General features: G+C 44.2%; 2 protein-coding genes across 2 annotated transcripts; both read right to left on the bottom strand.

Annotated features, from left to right (window-relative positions):
* Positions 1 to 529: 529 nt before the first annotated feature.
* On the bottom strand, positions 530 to 10075 carry LOC105683950 (sodium-dependent nutrient amino acid transporter 1-like). The gene is made up of 10 exons (XM_020851161.3): positions 5575 to 10075; positions 4343 to 4405; positions 4181 to 4273; positions 3598 to 4100; positions 3148 to 3522; positions 2888 to 3077; positions 2635 to 2811; positions 2284 to 2560; positions 2105 to 2199; positions 530 to 2019 (listed from the first exon to the last, which is right to left on the bottom strand). Exons 1-10 carry the CDS (start codon positions 5587 to 5589, stop codon positions 1849 to 1851), a joined length of 1959 nt encoding a protein of 652 aa, XP_020706820.2. The 5' UTR covers positions 5590 to 10075; the 3' UTR covers positions 530 to 1848.
* A 138-nt stretch (positions 10076 to 10213) lies between these two features.
* LOC105683975 (membrane-bound alkaline phosphatase-like) lies at positions 10214 to 14954 on the bottom strand. Its single transcript, XM_048655573.1, has 9 exons — positions 14848 to 14954; positions 14023 to 14243; positions 13034 to 13159; positions 12853 to 12960; positions 12543 to 12763; positions 12088 to 12453; positions 11056 to 11398; positions 10652 to 10963; positions 10214 to 10568 (listed from the first exon to the last, which is right to left on the bottom strand). Exons 1-9 carry the CDS (start codon positions 14937 to 14939, stop codon positions 10372 to 10374), a joined length of 1986 nt encoding a protein of 661 aa, XP_048511530.1. The 5' UTR covers positions 14940 to 14954; the 3' UTR covers positions 10214 to 10371.
* Between the last annotated feature and the right edge of the window lie 2250 nt (positions 14955 to 17204).

A 17204-nucleotide genomic window follows, 5' to 3' on the forward strand; every position in this document is an offset into this window, starting at 1 on the left:
TATCGTCGTTTTTAAAATCGTACAAAATGGTTTGCTTCTGCAATGAATATAAAAGTGGACCCCATAGCGCGTCAGTTCTACGGTATTTACCGACTCCAAACCACTTGTCGAGTATTAGATCTGTTATAAATTAGAAGAAATGTATTTATCGTCGTTCAGGTACGGCTTGACGGAGTCAGGAACTTGGAAAAGTTGAACGTCAGGATTGAAGTTGGCAGGCCTTCTTCAGAAAAAAAAAAATGCTAACTCAAGAAGACTTACGTACCTGAATCGTGTCAACTTTTTCATGCCTAATCTTCCCAGCAGACACACTTTGTAAAGAGCGCTTGATTCGTTTATCGGATCAAAAATGTTCAAACTGGTCGAGCAATGTCAATTTTTAAGTTCAAGTGTGTAATAACTGCAGTGCAGGTCACCGACCAATGGAATGTATGGACTGTTGAGTCATCTTGCAATTCAAACTTACGCTGAACTTGATTGGCAGTTGTCTTGCAATTCAAACCTACGCTGAACTTGATTGGCAGTTGTCTTGCAATTCAAACCTACGCTGAACTTGATTGGCAGTTGTCTTGCAATTCAAACTTACGCTGAACTTGATTGGCAGTTGTCTTGCAATTCAAACTTACGCTGAACTTGATTGGCAGTTGTCTTGCAATTCAAACTTACGTGGAACTTGATTGGTAGATGTCTTGCAATTCAAACTTACGCTGAACTTGATTGGTAGTTGTCTTGCAATTCAAACTTACGCTGAACTTGATTGGTAGATGTCTTGCAATTCAAACTTACGCTGAACTTGATTGGTAGTTGTCTTGCAATTAAAACTTACGCTGAACTTGATTGGTATTTGTCTTGCAATTCAAACTTACGCTGAACTTGATTGGTAGTTGTCTTGCAATTCAAACTTACGCTGAACTTGATTGGTAGATGTCTTGCAATTCAAACTTACGCTGAACTTGATTGGTAGTTGTCTTGCAATTAAAACTTACGCTGAACTTGATTGGTATTTGTCTTGCAATTCAAACTTACGCTGAACTTGATTGGTAGTTGTCTTGCAATTCAAACTTACGCTGAACTTGATTGGTAGATGTCTTGCAATTCAAACCTACGCTGAACTTGATTGGCAGTTGTCTTGCAATTCAAACTTACGCTGAACTTGATTGGCAGTTGTCTTGCAATTCAAACTTACGTGGAACTTGATTGGTAGATGTCTTGCAATTCAAACTTACGCGGAACTTGATTGGTAGTTGTCTTGCAGTTCAAACTTACGCTGAACTTGATTGGTATTTGTCTTGCAATTAAAACTTACGCTGAACTTGATTGGTATTTGTCTTGCAATTCAAACTTACGCTGAACTTGATTGGTAGTTGTCTTGCAATTCAAACTTACGCTGAACTTGATTGGTAGTTGTCTTGCAATTCAAACTTACGCTGAACTTGATTGGTAGATGTCTTGCAATTCAAACTTACGCTGAACTTGATTGGTAGTTGTCTTGCAATTAAAACTTACGCTGAACTTGATTGGTATTTGTCTTGCAATTCAAACTTACGCTGAACTTGATTGGTAGTTTGACTCGAAGACACATCACTGACACTGTCACCGATCACGCTTCGATTCCATCAACACTAGGCATTTTTCATTTTTCTCTTTCTTTGTTCATGAGGTCTACACGGTAGGTATACTAATTCTAAACAAAGAGCTTCTCGTCGTCAAAATCACTGTGCTTTTTAAGAAAAAAGTTTTTGCACTACTTCTATCGTGTTCGGGACAAATTTCCGAATCACGAAGATCATTTGATCGCTTCGTCGGAATCCTGGTCACGGCCCTGGCGTCGAAGGTTAATGAAGTTAATTACAGTTTGTCCTCGCGGCCCAAGAGAACGTAAAGGATTTGTTTCGGCCTTGAAGCCGTTCTGTCCGCTCTCCTTTTCCGCGCACGTTCCTTGAATTCGCGCCAGGACGCGAGTCGCGTTGGATTCTTTGGCCCCCACTGCTTCGACGGTTCGAAAGTCGCTGAAATCATCTGCAAACGGTTTTCAAAGAACGGTTTTACTTTCGTTATCTGCGGACGGCACAAGAAACTGCCGGGATCTCAGATATTCGCTCACCTTGGAGAATCCCAAATCACGCTTCGTTATCATCGTCACTATCATCCAAAATGGAATCTGGAGTGCCCCGAAACTCATCATTAACCATCCGGCGGCTGAAACAGATTTCAGAAATTTATTCGCTCGATCGCGATCCCAATTTCACCGATTTATCTCTCTCCCGACGCGATGAAACCCACCGTGGGCGCTGTCTGGATACGGAATGCCGCCGTATTTCAGCGGTTCCATAATGGCGATGGTGTAGATGAGGATAGCAGCCAGAAGAAACGGCGTCACGACGCCCCAGCAAATCCTCCAGTAAACGGAAGGCCGCCTGTTCAGCATGAACTCGACGTCGTCCAGGAAATTTTCCAGGCCGTACACCCAGAAGATTCCGGTGACCTCGAAGGTGGCGAGCACGAAGACGATGAAGGACCCCGCGTAGTAGTCGACGAGCCCAAGGATGAATTGACCGCCCTTGAAATCAAGGATCGAGCTTTATCTATCGAAATCGGGCGTCGCGATCCTCGTTATTCCTGCGCTCTACTCACGGGAGTGCAGTAGACCATTCCTACGGAAAAACCAAAGAGCGACGTTCCGAGGACGACGTGCCAGGACTTCCAGCTCGGAAACTGGTCGCAGATCACGGCGTTGATGCCGCCGGCCAGTGCGATCGCGCTTCCGATACCCAGGACGTACAGCATCAGGAAAAATAGAAAGGAGAATGCCTGGGGAGAAGATCGATCGATGAACGGCGGGATTCCCGAAGGATGCGCGTTCGTTTTCCGGATGGAAAAATCTCACCTGGGGGAGTATCGAGAATTTGGCAATTGCGTCCGGATAGGAGACAAAAGCCAATCCGGTACCGCCGCGGACCACTTTGCTTATGTCGTCGGTACCCAATTCGTGGGCCAAATTTCCAAGTATACCGAATATCGTGAAGCCGGCTATGAGGCTCGTGAAGGTGTCCAGAGTGGTGACGACCATCGCGTCCCTGCGGGCACGAGCAAACGGAGACGACGAAAGGACGTTATTTCGACAAAACATCACCGCCCAAATCTCACCTGTATATGTTGTGATCGAACTCGTTGTACGAAGAGTACATGACCACGCCGCCGAAGCAGACGCTCAGCGAGAAGAAACACTGCGTCACGGCGGCGTACCAGACGTTCGGATCGAAGAGTTTCTCCCAATTCGGTTTTATGAAGAATATTATCCCGTTGATGGCGCCCTCCAACGTCACCGCCCTTATCAGCAGCGCTATCATTATGATGTAGGGGAATATGGCGAGGAAGTAGGCCGCCTTCCCGGACCCCTTGACCCCCCTGGCGAGTACGCCGAATATGCAGAGCCAAGCGAACAGCAAGCATACGGTCAGTCGCCAGTCCGGAAGTCCGATTCCGTCGTCGATGTTCTCCTTCTCCCTGAGCACGGTCTTCCTGGAACGGAAAAACGGCTGACGTCGTTGCCGACGAAAAGCGCGCGCGGGACCCCAGAGATAGAATTTCGCTCACGTGAAATAAAGTTCCGCGGAACTTCTGAGGGTCGCGTTGTCCTTCGCCGATACAACGGAGTCGTTCGACCTCACGGAGTCCACGCAGTTGTCCCATTCCGGGGCGCAGGTCGACCAGGGCAATTCGGCGCTGAAGCTTTTCACCAGATAAAAAAGCGTGAGGGACATCAGCGAGCAGTAGTAGGTCCCGACGGACAGCATGGATACCATCTGGGCCCATCCGACCCCCTTGAATCCGGGCGCCAACGTCCACATTTTTACCGACGACCTGCTCGTGAACTGTCCCATGATCATTTCGAGGTAGTAGAAAGGCTTGCCGATTACGAAGAGGACTATTATGTAGGGGATGAGGAAGGCGCCGCCTCCGTTTTCGTATGCCGTGAACGGGAAACGCCAAACGTTGCCGAGACCTATCGACATCGCTATGCAGGACATCAGGAACTCCAAACCGTTTCCCCAGGTCGCCCGTTCCTCCTCGTCTCCTCCTCCTACTTCGGCGATGCGCTGGAATCGCGAGAAAGCAAAAAAAAAAAAAAAGAAGTTCGCAATCTCGAGGGGAATTCGTACGGTTCCGGTAAACCCACCAGTTGTTCCTTCGGCGCCAGCGTCGATCCGGGATTTTTTCCTGGTTCGTCGTAAGATCCGAAATTCGGCCCGTCGTAGTCCCTCTGGATCTCCTGGGAGGTTCGCGAAAAATTAGGACTCTGAAAAACGTACTTTACCAAAAGTTTGACGAGTTTACCGACCTTGCCGAGATCCGTGATCCCCGTTCCGTCGTCATCGAGAAACGTTGGATTCTGCTTTCCGACCTTAAAAAAACAATGTTTCTTTTTTTTTTTTTTTTGTTCACCAATCGTCGATCCGTTACGCGATCTATTCTCTGCTCGTGTACGTTCGTTCTTTCCGTACATCTACAAAGTGGATTTGTGAGAACGGTGAAAACTTTTCATTGAACAAATTGAAAAGAAGAAAAAAAAAAAAGTTTTTCTTTTTTCCCCTCAGTTTGTTTCTTTATTCCCGTTTTCTATTTTTTTTTTTTATTTTACACGAGGTAGAAGGTGTTCCACGTGAACGTTATCCGCTCGCATGACGCAACCCGCGTATACCCATACATCCTTCTCTCCGTTTCGCAGTCCATCATTAACGAAGAGTTGGTTTTATTTTTTTTTATGCTTTTTTTCCGGTTTTATCGCTTCCTTTCTTTTTTTTTTTCATCCTCTGGGCACCGAAAAGTCCCGAGAGTGACCAGATCCCTGGAGGCTCCGAGCGAGGATAATAAGGACTTCGATTTCAATTTCTGAGTTCCGAAAATGAAGCAAAAAAATTGCTGACCGCCGATCGTTTTTCTACTCGCTTTTGGGCCATCGAACACGCGATTGCAAAACGATAATGACTCGGGATGATCGGACAATTTCCGAGGGAAATTATAGGCGCGTTTTGATCGAAGGAGTTTAGGAATATGGGCCGAGAATCGTTCGCTTGGACACTTTCTAATTCCAATGCCAGACGAATACCATAACGCGCTGGCGATGGTATTTTACAGCGTGCAACGCGCCAGTTGCGGCGCTTCTAACTTTGTTTCAACCGTGGTGATAATATTGCAATTCAAAGTTTACGCTGTCGGATGAAAGATTGCAAGGGTGAGCGGAATTCAACGAACAATTTTTATCTACCGGCCGTTAAACGTTATCGCCGATTTTTCCTCTTTTTGTTTTTTTCCTCCTCTCCTTCTCTCCGTCGTTCGTAGTCGACCGACGACTAGTTTCCCGGCGATCCCCGTTGCGCGGAAATAAAAACGCGCCGATAATATTTCAAAACGCACGAATAGAAAAACCGAACGACGCGTCCTTCCTCTATTTTTCATTCTTCTCCCGTAACCGGATCACCTCGATATCTATTTACACGATACTCGTCGGACTTGGATGCTTAAAAAAACTACAGACGAAGAAAAAAAGGAGCGATTGTATCGCCTACGCACCTGTCGCGATACCATGATGATTTTTATCGCCTTCGTTTTTTTGGTTCCTTCTCAAATCGTGTCGCACCAAAATTAACGGCGAAATGAAACAGTCGCTCGACAGAAGACGGCAATCGAACGACTCAAGGATCCGGATGATCTAATCGGGTTATCCAGATGTGCCACAATTCGGATAATCGAATACTTTTTGCTACAATAATATTTGAAATTCACGTATCCACTTGTGTACACATAGTAATCCAATATGGCCGGCGTCTAGCCGAGCACGTGCGACCTGCACCGTCGGATCCGCGGGGTATTTTTACCGCCGATCCGAAATTCCGATCGTTTGCGCGGCTGCCGAAATCGTTTGACAGATCGAACCAGACGCGCCTCAGCTGTTCACCAGTGTCGACGAGATTCACTTTTGACAGTGGACTAACGTCATCGAGAATTTTAAACGATTTCGATCGGTCCCGTGCCGATTTTCGCGATCTTTGAATCAACCGATTCGGTCCGCTTGTGTCATTCTCATCTCGACGGGAATTGATTCAATCGGCGACGTCTGATCGGCGCCGATTTTTTGCCGATTTTTTTTTGCCGATTCTTTTGCCGATTCCGATCCTCGAGTCGCGCGCGATTAAAAATCGGTAGTAGTCTTCGGCGATAAAAGGATCATGAGGCGAGTGCACAGAGAGAGGGGGGAGGGGGGGTCGGGTAACGGGTTTAAAAATTCGGAGAATTACGATCGGCCGATGACGATCGTTGATTAGCTACCGGCCGCAATCCCGGTAACCGTTCTGGTCGAAAACCGCGGCTCTGCCGCATGCGACGTGCGGTATTATACCGATAACGAGCGACGAGGATGAGGAGCGAGAAAAAAAATCGGCCGATTTTCCTCCTTCCGTAGCCGTGTTTTGACAAGGCGCGCTCCGGGGAGTAGACGCGGTGTGCAGGTGCTGTTCTCCCGAAGTCGGACCACTTACTGTCCGCGATTCCCAGTTTGGCAAACTTTGACGTCCTCGATCGTTCCCGCCTCGCGATCTCTGACGTTAAGTAGGGATGGATACCCGTTCTTTCTCACGTGGTCCTCGGTGCGTGCAGACTTGACTACCGCTGTCGACGCTTCCACCCTTTTTTTGTTTTTTTTTTGACGACTTTTTTTCTGTAAATTCCGACGCTGAATCATCGCCGAATAGTATTAGCTGAAAAAGCGAACAAACATTGCAGCAAATTTTTTTTTCATTTCCTACGACAATTCGGAAGCGGGGATATCTTCGTCTATTTTTCGTCTATTTCGCGGAGGTCAGCGTCGTCCGAGTCCCCGAAATACGTAGTTTCCTCGTCGGAAATAATCGTGCAAATGTTTTTTTTTCTTTTTCAATAACTTCGGATGTTTGGATAATTTCGGGGATCGTTCTCGGAAGACGGCGCGCGATGCGGTTACGTGTTCGGTTCAAGATTCTTCGGTTTAATAGTTATTACCGTTGCGGTCGACGATATTATGACGCCTTCTGCTCGAACATACCCGTGTATTTTCTGCCGTAAACACGATCGACCGTGCACCGTGACGTATACCTGTATCGCGGCGAAATTATGTTACCTGGAATGCGAAATGTACACAACCGAGTTTACTCTTTTTTCCATTCCTTTTTCTTTCGCTTTATTCCGATCGCGACAATGACGACTCTCGATTCACGATTTCATTTCATTTGTTTCTCTCCTTAAAATTCAGATATTCGAAAGGATCGACGTTAGCTCGCGTGTCGCCTGTATGTACCGTTGGGCAAGTTGAGGTGTCTCTCCTTTTTTGTTTTGTTTTTCGTTTTTTAGTTTTCGACAACTGCGCTGAAAATAGGGCCCAAAAAAAATTCACATTCTCCCAGAGCCGTGCGTGGATGTATCGATGTTATCGGTTTCTCATTCGTTCTCTTTCACGTATTAGAAAGATCTAAAAGCGAGTCATTTATTTTATAGCACGCGATGCACGCGTTTAGTCGGTAGGTACGTACCTACGGTATTACAATTTATGCTGCAGGCCCCCGAGGCGGCAAACAAAAATGAGAAAGTTTAAGGCAAATTGGGCCCAACGCAGCGCTGCAATCGATCGGAGTACGCTTGTATTGTGTAGAGTTACTACAGGTAACTTATTAATCGAACGTTCGATTTTGACGTTAATGTTCTCCGATTTCTCTGCAAAGAAAAAAAAAGAGAAAGAAAAAGAAAAAGAAAAAGAAAAAATGAAAAGAATAAGAGAGAAATAAAAGAGGAACCATGTATTTATGCTCCTGAAAATCACGTAATCGGTTCGATCACCTCGTACACCAGAATTGTCGTGTGAAAGTAGCCGCAAGTAGCTCAAAATCACGGTACGGATATTCCCATCCAGTTTGGGTATTTTTTTTTTGTTTGTTTTTTTTTTTTTTGTTCTCTATAATTGGAAACTTTGTATAATTCTTTCGAATCTGATTACCTCATTTCAGTCATCGGTTAATTTACCTTTCGGTTTTTTTTTTTCTCTCGTCACCGATTCGGGCAACGTTGCGGAATAAAAAATTTAATGCAAAAAAATGAAAAAATTTTAGTTTCACATTTTTTGAACAGTCCCGGCGATTTTCAGAGGCGAAAGCATTCGTCGTAGCCGCTCGATTTTCGAGGGTAGACGATCGTCGACCTTCGCGATTCCGCGAAGGGCGCGTTCTAATCGGATTTTACCTCATTCCGACTATGTAAAAATCAGATCGGTCGAGGTTATTCCCGCGATGAGTTCTGACGCATCCGAACACGTATCTCGATTAAATATTACGACACAGCCGGATTGGGACAGGTCAATCTACGCTTATAATCGGTTTCATGTATATTCATCGTTATTGGGAATCATTAGCAATCTTGCACCGCAGTGAACGACCTCCTCATCCTCCGACGATATTACGCCGAAGTATACGATACGCGGGGATTCACGTAGCCGGCGGGAATTTTTACTCACACACGTCATTTTTCGCTCGACGAAATTTATTCTTCTTTCTTCGATTCCTCAGAACTTTTTGCAAGAGTCTCGAGCGAAATCCCAGGCGAGAATCGCAAATGCGGTGTGACCAAAAAAAAAAATGAGAAAACAAAAAAGGAATAAATGAGCCGGCCAGTTTTCGAAAATTCATCAAAAACTGAAACGAGCGACAATTTTCGTTCGATAAAAACCGGACGATCCAAAAACTTGTCGGAATCGCGAAAATTTGGTAATCTCCGGTCACGATATCGTTTTTTGGATTTTTTCAACCACCCCGTACGTCGATAGCTCGTTTTCGTATTACGCAAGAATCGACTGTACAGTGTGTAACGGTGATACACGCGCAAGTTATGCATGCACATTGTTTCTGTGTACGGGTGGCAGTACGTGTGAAATCTACACACCGGCGTTACAACGAGCGGCGTTGCGCTTACACCTGCATTGAAATTCGCTCGCGTCGGTGGTCGTAGGATGTCTCAATGTTAAACACAGTAATTTATCTACAGAGTTTACGTTCGTCGCCGCATACCTTTGATACAGGTACGTACGTAGTACCCGGACAATGTATTTTTCGTGCCTTTGCACATTATACGCGTACCTTATACACGTACATTGCTTCATGGAAAGTTATAAACTGCTATCTACCGGTTATATATACAGGTAGGTATATCGCACAAATAATATACATGAATCGTAATCTCCACGCTCTCACTCTCACTTTCGCACCACGATTCCGAATCCATATCTGCGTTATGCTCCGAAGACTGCGACGAACGCGGCGGAAGTTTTGTCGGTTTTTTTTTTTTCACCCGTCCCCTCGAAAATGGCAAATTTTTCCACCGCCTGAAAAACCGAACGGCCACGAACATGAAAGGAGTGTATAATTACACGCTTTTTTTCCCGGCTCAATTTTTACACAGATTTTTCTACAACGAATTCTGCGCGCCGACAATGCCGACATCTTTTTTCTCTTCCTCATCTCGGGGACGGTGGAAGCGACGATTTTTGTCGAACGGTGGGAACGCGGATCCGATATTTCGATCGCCGATATTCATCTCTGTGGAACGATCGCGGCGGAGTGTAAAAATTTCGGTGGATAACTTGTGCGCGTGCATCGCGATGACCCGTGTGTCCACTCGGATCCGAGGGAGTTTTTCACCATCCTGAATCCAGCGATAAACGAATCTCTACAATATTAGCGCTATTTCATATCCTGTCGGTGTCCTACTCCGATCTTTGCAACGTCGTTAAAAAGTGCAAGATAATCTAACCTAACAAGCGGCGAACATCGACTTCCGGAGGACTGGTGTTGTTTTACCTGAAAAAAGAAGAAAGAAAAAAAACAAAAACAATAACAATTTCATCCGCACCGGCGATTCTTGGAGCGACGAACAACACGCCGTTCCGCCGCGGAAGACCGTGTTTATGAAATTCACCAGTTTCAAGGTCGAATTTATTCCCATCCATTGTGTGTCGGAAGGTCTATGGCGGGGCACCGCGGTGCCGCAGCCTCTAGATTCATGGGAGAGTTACGTTTTCACAATTGTTACGCAAACGGTGGCGAGTGGATATCATTCGACCATTACGTACGTGTGTAATTGGACGAAATTAGACGAGGCGTGATTACGAGTAATTGAAAAAAAAAACGCGGAGTCTTGAGAAAATAATTTATGAATCACAGCGTCTTCGATATTTCAAGGGCGAACGATTTTCGAAAATTTCGCTCTCCGAGCCCCAATTTTTTCCGACCACGGACCCCGCGGATCGTGGGCAAAAAAAAAAGAGCACACATTTCTGCCAAAAACTTCGACTCATGTCTGACTCGTGCAAGCGGTGATTCCGTTCCCTATGCACCCAGCGTACGCCATGAAGTGCGGTATGCTGTTCTGCTCGAGGGTTCCGCTGAAGAGATGGGACCACGGACCCCTGGCGAATATGCCGACGTCGTCGCCGCCGTGGGTTTCCGAGCCGCGGGGCACCATGCCGGGGAATCTGTACCTCGTTTCGGCTGCGATTTTGAGAAAAATCATATGAAAACCACGAGGATCGTGACAATGTTCAAGGTCAAGCGTGCGCGGGACGATGACTCACAGAGGTCGTCGTAGGACAGATCGTAACGGCCGTTGTCCACGGGTTTCTTGTACCCGGGTCCGTTCGCGTAGCTCAAAGTAGCGTAGGGGAGATCGTCGTCGGCTAGGGAAGTCCCGAGTCCCAGGATGTCGTTCCCTCTGGTCGGATATCCGGCGACGCTCATCACGTGGGCGTGATCGGAGGTCACGACTATCAGGGTATCGCTTTCGTCGGTCAATTCGTCGGCCTTTCGAACAGCGGCCGCCATTTCGACGGTTTCGTGAAGGGCGAGTTGAGCGTAATTCTGGTGGTGGGCGTGATCGATGCGACCTCCTGAGCGTGATTTGCAGAAAAAAGAAAAAAGAAGCAATTACGTTACGGTTCTCCGATTTTTCGTGCGGACGATCGATTCGAGGTTCACCTACCCTCTACGAAGAGGAAGTACCCGTTCTGGTTCTTTTCCAATATTTTTATCGCGGCTTCAGTCATTTCCTCCAAAGTCGGTTCGCTATCGGGCGAAGCTTCTTTGGCGTACTGGCAATGCGACGCTTCGAACAGCCCCAAAAGGTAATCCGTCCCTTCCGGATCGTCGATGACGTTCCTTAGGCCTCTTCGGTTCCAGACGTAGCGGTACGGCTTGTTACGGTCCGCTTTGTCCTGCTTCCAACTCTCGATGAGATCGACGTCGTCGCTTCTCTTCCCGTGAGTACCCTCGTCGTCCACGGTCGAATTTGGCAAAAACTCGCGACGTCCACCTCCGAGGATTACCTGCCCAACGAACAACGTCATCGATGCACATTTCATCGCCGAGAAGTCGGAACGGCCATTTTGATTCACGCGAAAGAACGGCCATTTTGATTCACGCAAAAGACGGCCATTTTGATTTAAGCGAAAGACGGCCATTTTGATTCACGCGAAAGACCGCCATTTTAATTCACGCGAAAGACCGCCATTTTGATTTAAGCGAAAGACGGCCATTTTGATTCACGCGAGAGACCGCCATTTTGATTTACGCGAAAGACGGCCATTTTGATTTACGCGAAAGACGGCCATTTTGATGTACGCGAATGAGCGGCCATTTTGATGTCCGCGAAAGACGGCCATTTTGATTCATGCGAAAGACGGCCATTTTGATTTACGCGAAAGACGGCCATTTTGATTCATGCGAATGAGCGGCCATTTTGATGTCCGCGAAAGACGGCCATTTAGATTCATGCGAAAGACGGCCATTTTGATTTACGCGAAAGACGGCCATTTTGATTCACGCGAAAGACGGCCATTTTGATGTACGCGAATGAGCGGCCATTTTGATGTCCTCGAAAAGTTCTCGGGCTTCCGCTACTTTGCGAGATATTCGAATTCCGACGACTCCTTGAGATCGACGCAGAGAGCAGCGAACGATTTTCTTCGCGGGGATCAAAACGGTCGTTCCGACTCCTCGGGCGTCCAATTTTCACCTGAAAGTCTTTTCCCGGACGTTCGGTGACCAGCTGCGTCGCGATGTCCTTGCAGACGTTCGGATCGACGCCGTCTCTGATCAGATCCGTGTCGCATTCCCAATCGCGTTCGGCGCTCTTTGCGTAAGCTCCACCCGGAGACGCGTGAGTTACCCTAGCCGTGGTAACGATCCCGGCCGACATTCCCTCGTCCAGAGCCCATTCGGCGATGGAAGTAAGACGGTCGCTGGAATTCCTGGACGCTTCGCAGTCCCTCCTCGCCACGTTCGCGTTCAATCCGAGCATCCCGCTGTTCGTTTTCACTCCGCAGAGGTAAGCGGTTGAGGTACAGGCGGAATCCGCGACTTGCGCGTTCACGCAGTAGGTCTGCTCGTCGATGGAAAAAAGTGGATGAAGATTCTTCTGGTGTCGCGGGACACGGAAACGAGCTACTTTTTCGCGCGTGGTTTACAGACCTTAGAGAATCCCGCGTAAGGAAATTTCTCCCAATAGAGACCTTCCTCCTCTCCGTTTCTTCCTTGAAGCTGTCCCAAGTATGTTCTGGCGGCCATCAGAGTCGGAACGGACATTCCGTCGCCGAGGAACATGATGATGTTCTTAGCTTTGTTCCTGTTCTCCTTCTGGTTTATCTTCTTCCTCAAGGCCGATTGTGCGTCCTCGTTCCAGTAAGTCGACGCTGTTTCGATCGAATTCAAAAGTTCGATGGAATCATTTGGACGCATCAAAAAAAAAGGAACGATCGGGGGAATTAGATCGTCGGCTTACTTTTTTCGTTTCCAAGATTAGCCATGCGGCGATTTGACCTTGTGCTCGGAGTCCTCCGAGCGGCTTCCGGAAGATAGGGGTGCATGATCTCGTCCTGGTAATCCATAGCTGAAATTTTTCGTCCTCTATATCGGGAATTCGGAGCGAGGAAACTTAGGAAAACTTGCGGCACAATCTTCACCTGTTTTTCCTGAGAAATCTTCGCCTGAGGTTCGCTCGATACTTCTGGTCTGGATCACATGAATGTTGTCAAAAGAATCGAAGTGCATGTCCTCGTCTTCGACGTTGACCTCGTCGTCCTTGGATACTAAAAAAATTTCCGTCGGTGTTCGCGAGTGAGAGAAAAAAAAATGGAAAAGAAAAAGAAGAAATTCATTTCAATGCGCGACAAAAGCGGTTCTTTTTTTTTTCTTTGCTTGTCGATGGATTATCTAACGAGCATAGATACCGCATTGTTCCATATTATTTTTTTGCGATAAACGAGTGCTGTCCAGTGATTATAAAATTGATACATAGTTTCGTATCGGATCAGGTGGAAAGAAAAATATCGCTTTTATACTATGTGACAATTCGATGAGAGGCCATTACGATTTTTCATTTGATTGTCAAATTTTCAAAATTGGAACAAAATATTGTATGATGATATTAATCCCATCCATCGTCAGGCTCTGACGTTGCCGAGTCCGCAGCTGATGCCAGAATTTTACGAAGAAGAAAAAAAATTATCTTCAAAGTCGAAGAATTTAATCGATTAAATTTTTACCATAGGAATGTAATCTGCGTGGTAAAGATCCAATGGATACATTATCTCGAACATTTGTTAAAACGTGATAAATAGGTATACCACAATCTTAATTGACGAGCTATGATTATTATCTTTTTGACACTCTTTTTTTTTTACGACACACAATCAGTTGGCCCATAATATTTACACGAACGATTTCGAGAGGAACGGAAAAAGTTTTCCACTGCAATTAATATTCTATTTTCAATTCGAAGACAGGCGGTTGTCAATTTCTTCGTCCGCATTACATTGCAAATTGAAAATTGCAGGAAATTAAAATTACGAGTACGTGAATTGAATAATTGCAATTGCAATTCTATTTCCAAAAGAAAATTTTTTGGATCGAGGAGAAAAACTTGGCGGATGGCCCGCGGGACAATATTCACCTCGGGAATCATTCGGTCGACCAATGACAACGGTAACGGCAAAGGCGGCGATCAGAAGCCGAGTAAGCTGATTATACGTCCGCATGACGGCGAATATCGGAGATCTTGATTTATTTTCCTTTGATGAAAACCGCCGAACGATCCACTCGTAGCCAACGGTAGTCCGATTACTGAGTAATCGACGATAGTGTGGGCAGCGACCGCTCCCCGCGAAAATCTTACTGAAAACAATCGGGCTTTTAGGAGCGTTAATATAGCTCGCTTCCGAGATACGTATACCCTCTTCGCCCTCGATTCCTGCAGACTACAACGTGACATGTAAATAAATACCCCACTGTCGTCTCGACCGCCTCGTATCGCGTCGTGTTCGAGCCGCTATTCCATTTTTCGTCTCCCCGACGGAAGGGAAATAAATAAATAAAAGCCGAAGGTACGGAGCTGTAACGCGTTGATCGAAAGAAGATTTATTTTTTTTTCTCTTTTTGAGATTTCAACGTTTTTTTATCTCGTTTTATGGTTTACTGGATACATTCGTCGTAATAAATCGATTTTTTCAAAATGTTGGCTAAGACGTTATTGCTTGATACCATCCAAATGAAATACAATGTGATAATGCACTCTATAAACCGGAAGAGGGATTTCATTTTTCGGGGCTTTTGGTGATCTGGATCGCTAACAGGATCACAATTTCAAATAAATGATTCAATATCTAAATAAATAACGTTCCTTTTTTATTCAAATTTTGAATGTAAAAATTATCATTCAACCCAAATATAGAGCCCTTTCCCCCTCCCCACAAAAAAACAGGAAGAAAAAAATCTTCACCTATGAATCTGTAACTGAAAAGAACAGATTTTTTTCTCTCTCCTTCTATCCCCAAAATCTAGACAAATAAATTTTGTCACGATTCGAGTCATCCGTACGTCTTGCGATAAACACTCGCGATACATGCCGATGACATGCCTCTCTGGATGGGCTCGTCTGTTGTCGCACGCTCTCTAGAATGTGAGGATAAAAATCGTATCGCTTTACCACAAAGTTACTCGAAATTCTCGAGCGTTTAAAAAGTTTCTACATTTGACAAGAGGCAAAGAAAAGAATGAATAAAAAAACGCGATAGCTGGAAATGTATTTTGTTTGTTTTTTTTTCTATTTTTTGCCAGCGATCCAAAGAATTTTTTTGCCCGCTTTCTCCGCCATATTGGCCATGAATTTCGGACTTTGATAAATGGAATCAATCTTACCGTGTAAACGTACAGGTAACGTGACGACCGGCGGTGGTATATCTCGTTCGTTGCGTGATTTTCAAATACATAATTTGATAAGAAAGAGTAAAAAAAAAAAATAAGAAACGGCACAACGTAGAGGCGTGTGCTGAAATTGCCGGTGATAACGACATGCGTGAACGATTCGTTCGATCGTGAAATCGTCACATTTGACTGAATTGCGCCGAGGCGAGTTGCAGGTAGCGGGGGGTGCGATGCTCGTCGATTTTATCGTCGAGTTTGGTGTACGTATGATTAGGATATTGCACGTATCTGTCGTCGGTTTATTGTATTCGTGCGGGGCGATTATACGGGGGTCGTAATTTTTATGGACTCACGTGAGCGGAGTTGAGACGGTGAGTAACGATGGAATGTATAGCGCGATGCCCTTCAATCTCGACCTTTCGTTGCCGGATTCGCAGCTGTTCCGGTATAGGCAGAAAATCCGCGGATGGCGAACCAAAATCGGGGGAGACAAGATTCGGAAGAATCAGAAAATTCTACTCGAAAATTTGATGGAATTTCAAAAACTTGAGGTGCTTTTTTTTAAAAAAAAAACGAATCAAATTATTCCGATCTTTTTTCTTGTTCTCCGTTTTTTTGTTTTTTTTTGTTTTTTGAGGGGAGGGGGGAAGTGGATACTTATTCAAAGTGAGGGTAATCGAAGGTATGTTATCTTTCGTAAGTATGGCCATCTGCCGTTATCTCGTGCTGCTTGAAGTGAAAAAACGTAAAAAAATTTATCGAAGTATCAGAAAAAAAAAAAACAAGTCGCAAGATCAATATCTTCGCACTACGTACGCGGCTTTGTATTTTAGAACAACAAAAAAAAGTAGCTTCTAGGGGAAGCGGAGATTGCAATAAAATAATAAACCACAATGTCGTTCCTTTCGTACGGAGTAAAATAAATTTATTACTTTTCAGTTATTGATCAAAAAATTTTTTTTTTTTGTTTTTCTTTAAACTATTCCGTAGCGAGAGCTGTGGATATTCAATATATATATATATTTATATATTTACTAATATCCTAGATAAAACGATAAAATTATTTTCAAATACATATATATCATATATGTATAGCATAAGTTTATAATACTCATGGTGAATCACGATCCGGCTAAAAATACACCTTTTATGCCTTTCTCTTTTTTTTTTCGTCTCAATTCATCTCCTTCCTATTCATAAATATATTTGTATGTTATTATTATTATACAAAATTATTTGCATTTACATATCAATTATCAATATGTAGTTTTTTTTTTGTTTTGATTTTTTTTTTTTTTTTTCTCTAATTTCGTCAATCATACATATGTATACATGTATATATACAATCAGATCATCGATGCACAATAGTATAAGCGTTAATAATAATAATAATAATAATAATAATGATAAAAATAATGTTAAAAATTCAATAATAAATGTCTATATGATAATGATATTTGTTTAAATATTTAGGGTGCCGCATTTACAATATATACCCTGCACATAATATCATAATGTAAGGACGCAATAAAGAAGATTCGTTTTCATTTTACTTTTCTTTTCAAGCTACAATTCGAAGCGACGTATACGAATATGTTGTTTCGCCAAATGTTGCAGCGTAAAAATGATAAGAAATGAAAATATATTTTAGAAAACATGTGTATATAAGTATATATCAGTCTATCAAAGTGAACAATATAAAAAAATTATATTATCATATAATATAAAAAACTTTAATCGTCTATATGTATAATAAATCGCGTGTATAACAGTATGACAATAATCATATATAAGTACAACAAAATCTCGAAAAAACGTTAATAAAAAGAATGTAAAAAAAAATATCATAATTCAACGACGATGCAGAATCGAGGTAACCGATATCCGAATAAAATTGCGGTGAACTATGTAACGTATGCGTGCCATAAGTGC

Source organism: Athalia rosae, chromosome 5 (assembly GCF_917208135.1).
Source record: "Athalia rosae chromosome 5, iyAthRosa1.1, whole genome shotgun sequence".
NCBI classification, from domain to species: domain Eukaryota; kingdom Metazoa; phylum Arthropoda; class Insecta; order Hymenoptera; family Athaliidae; genus Athalia; species Athalia rosae.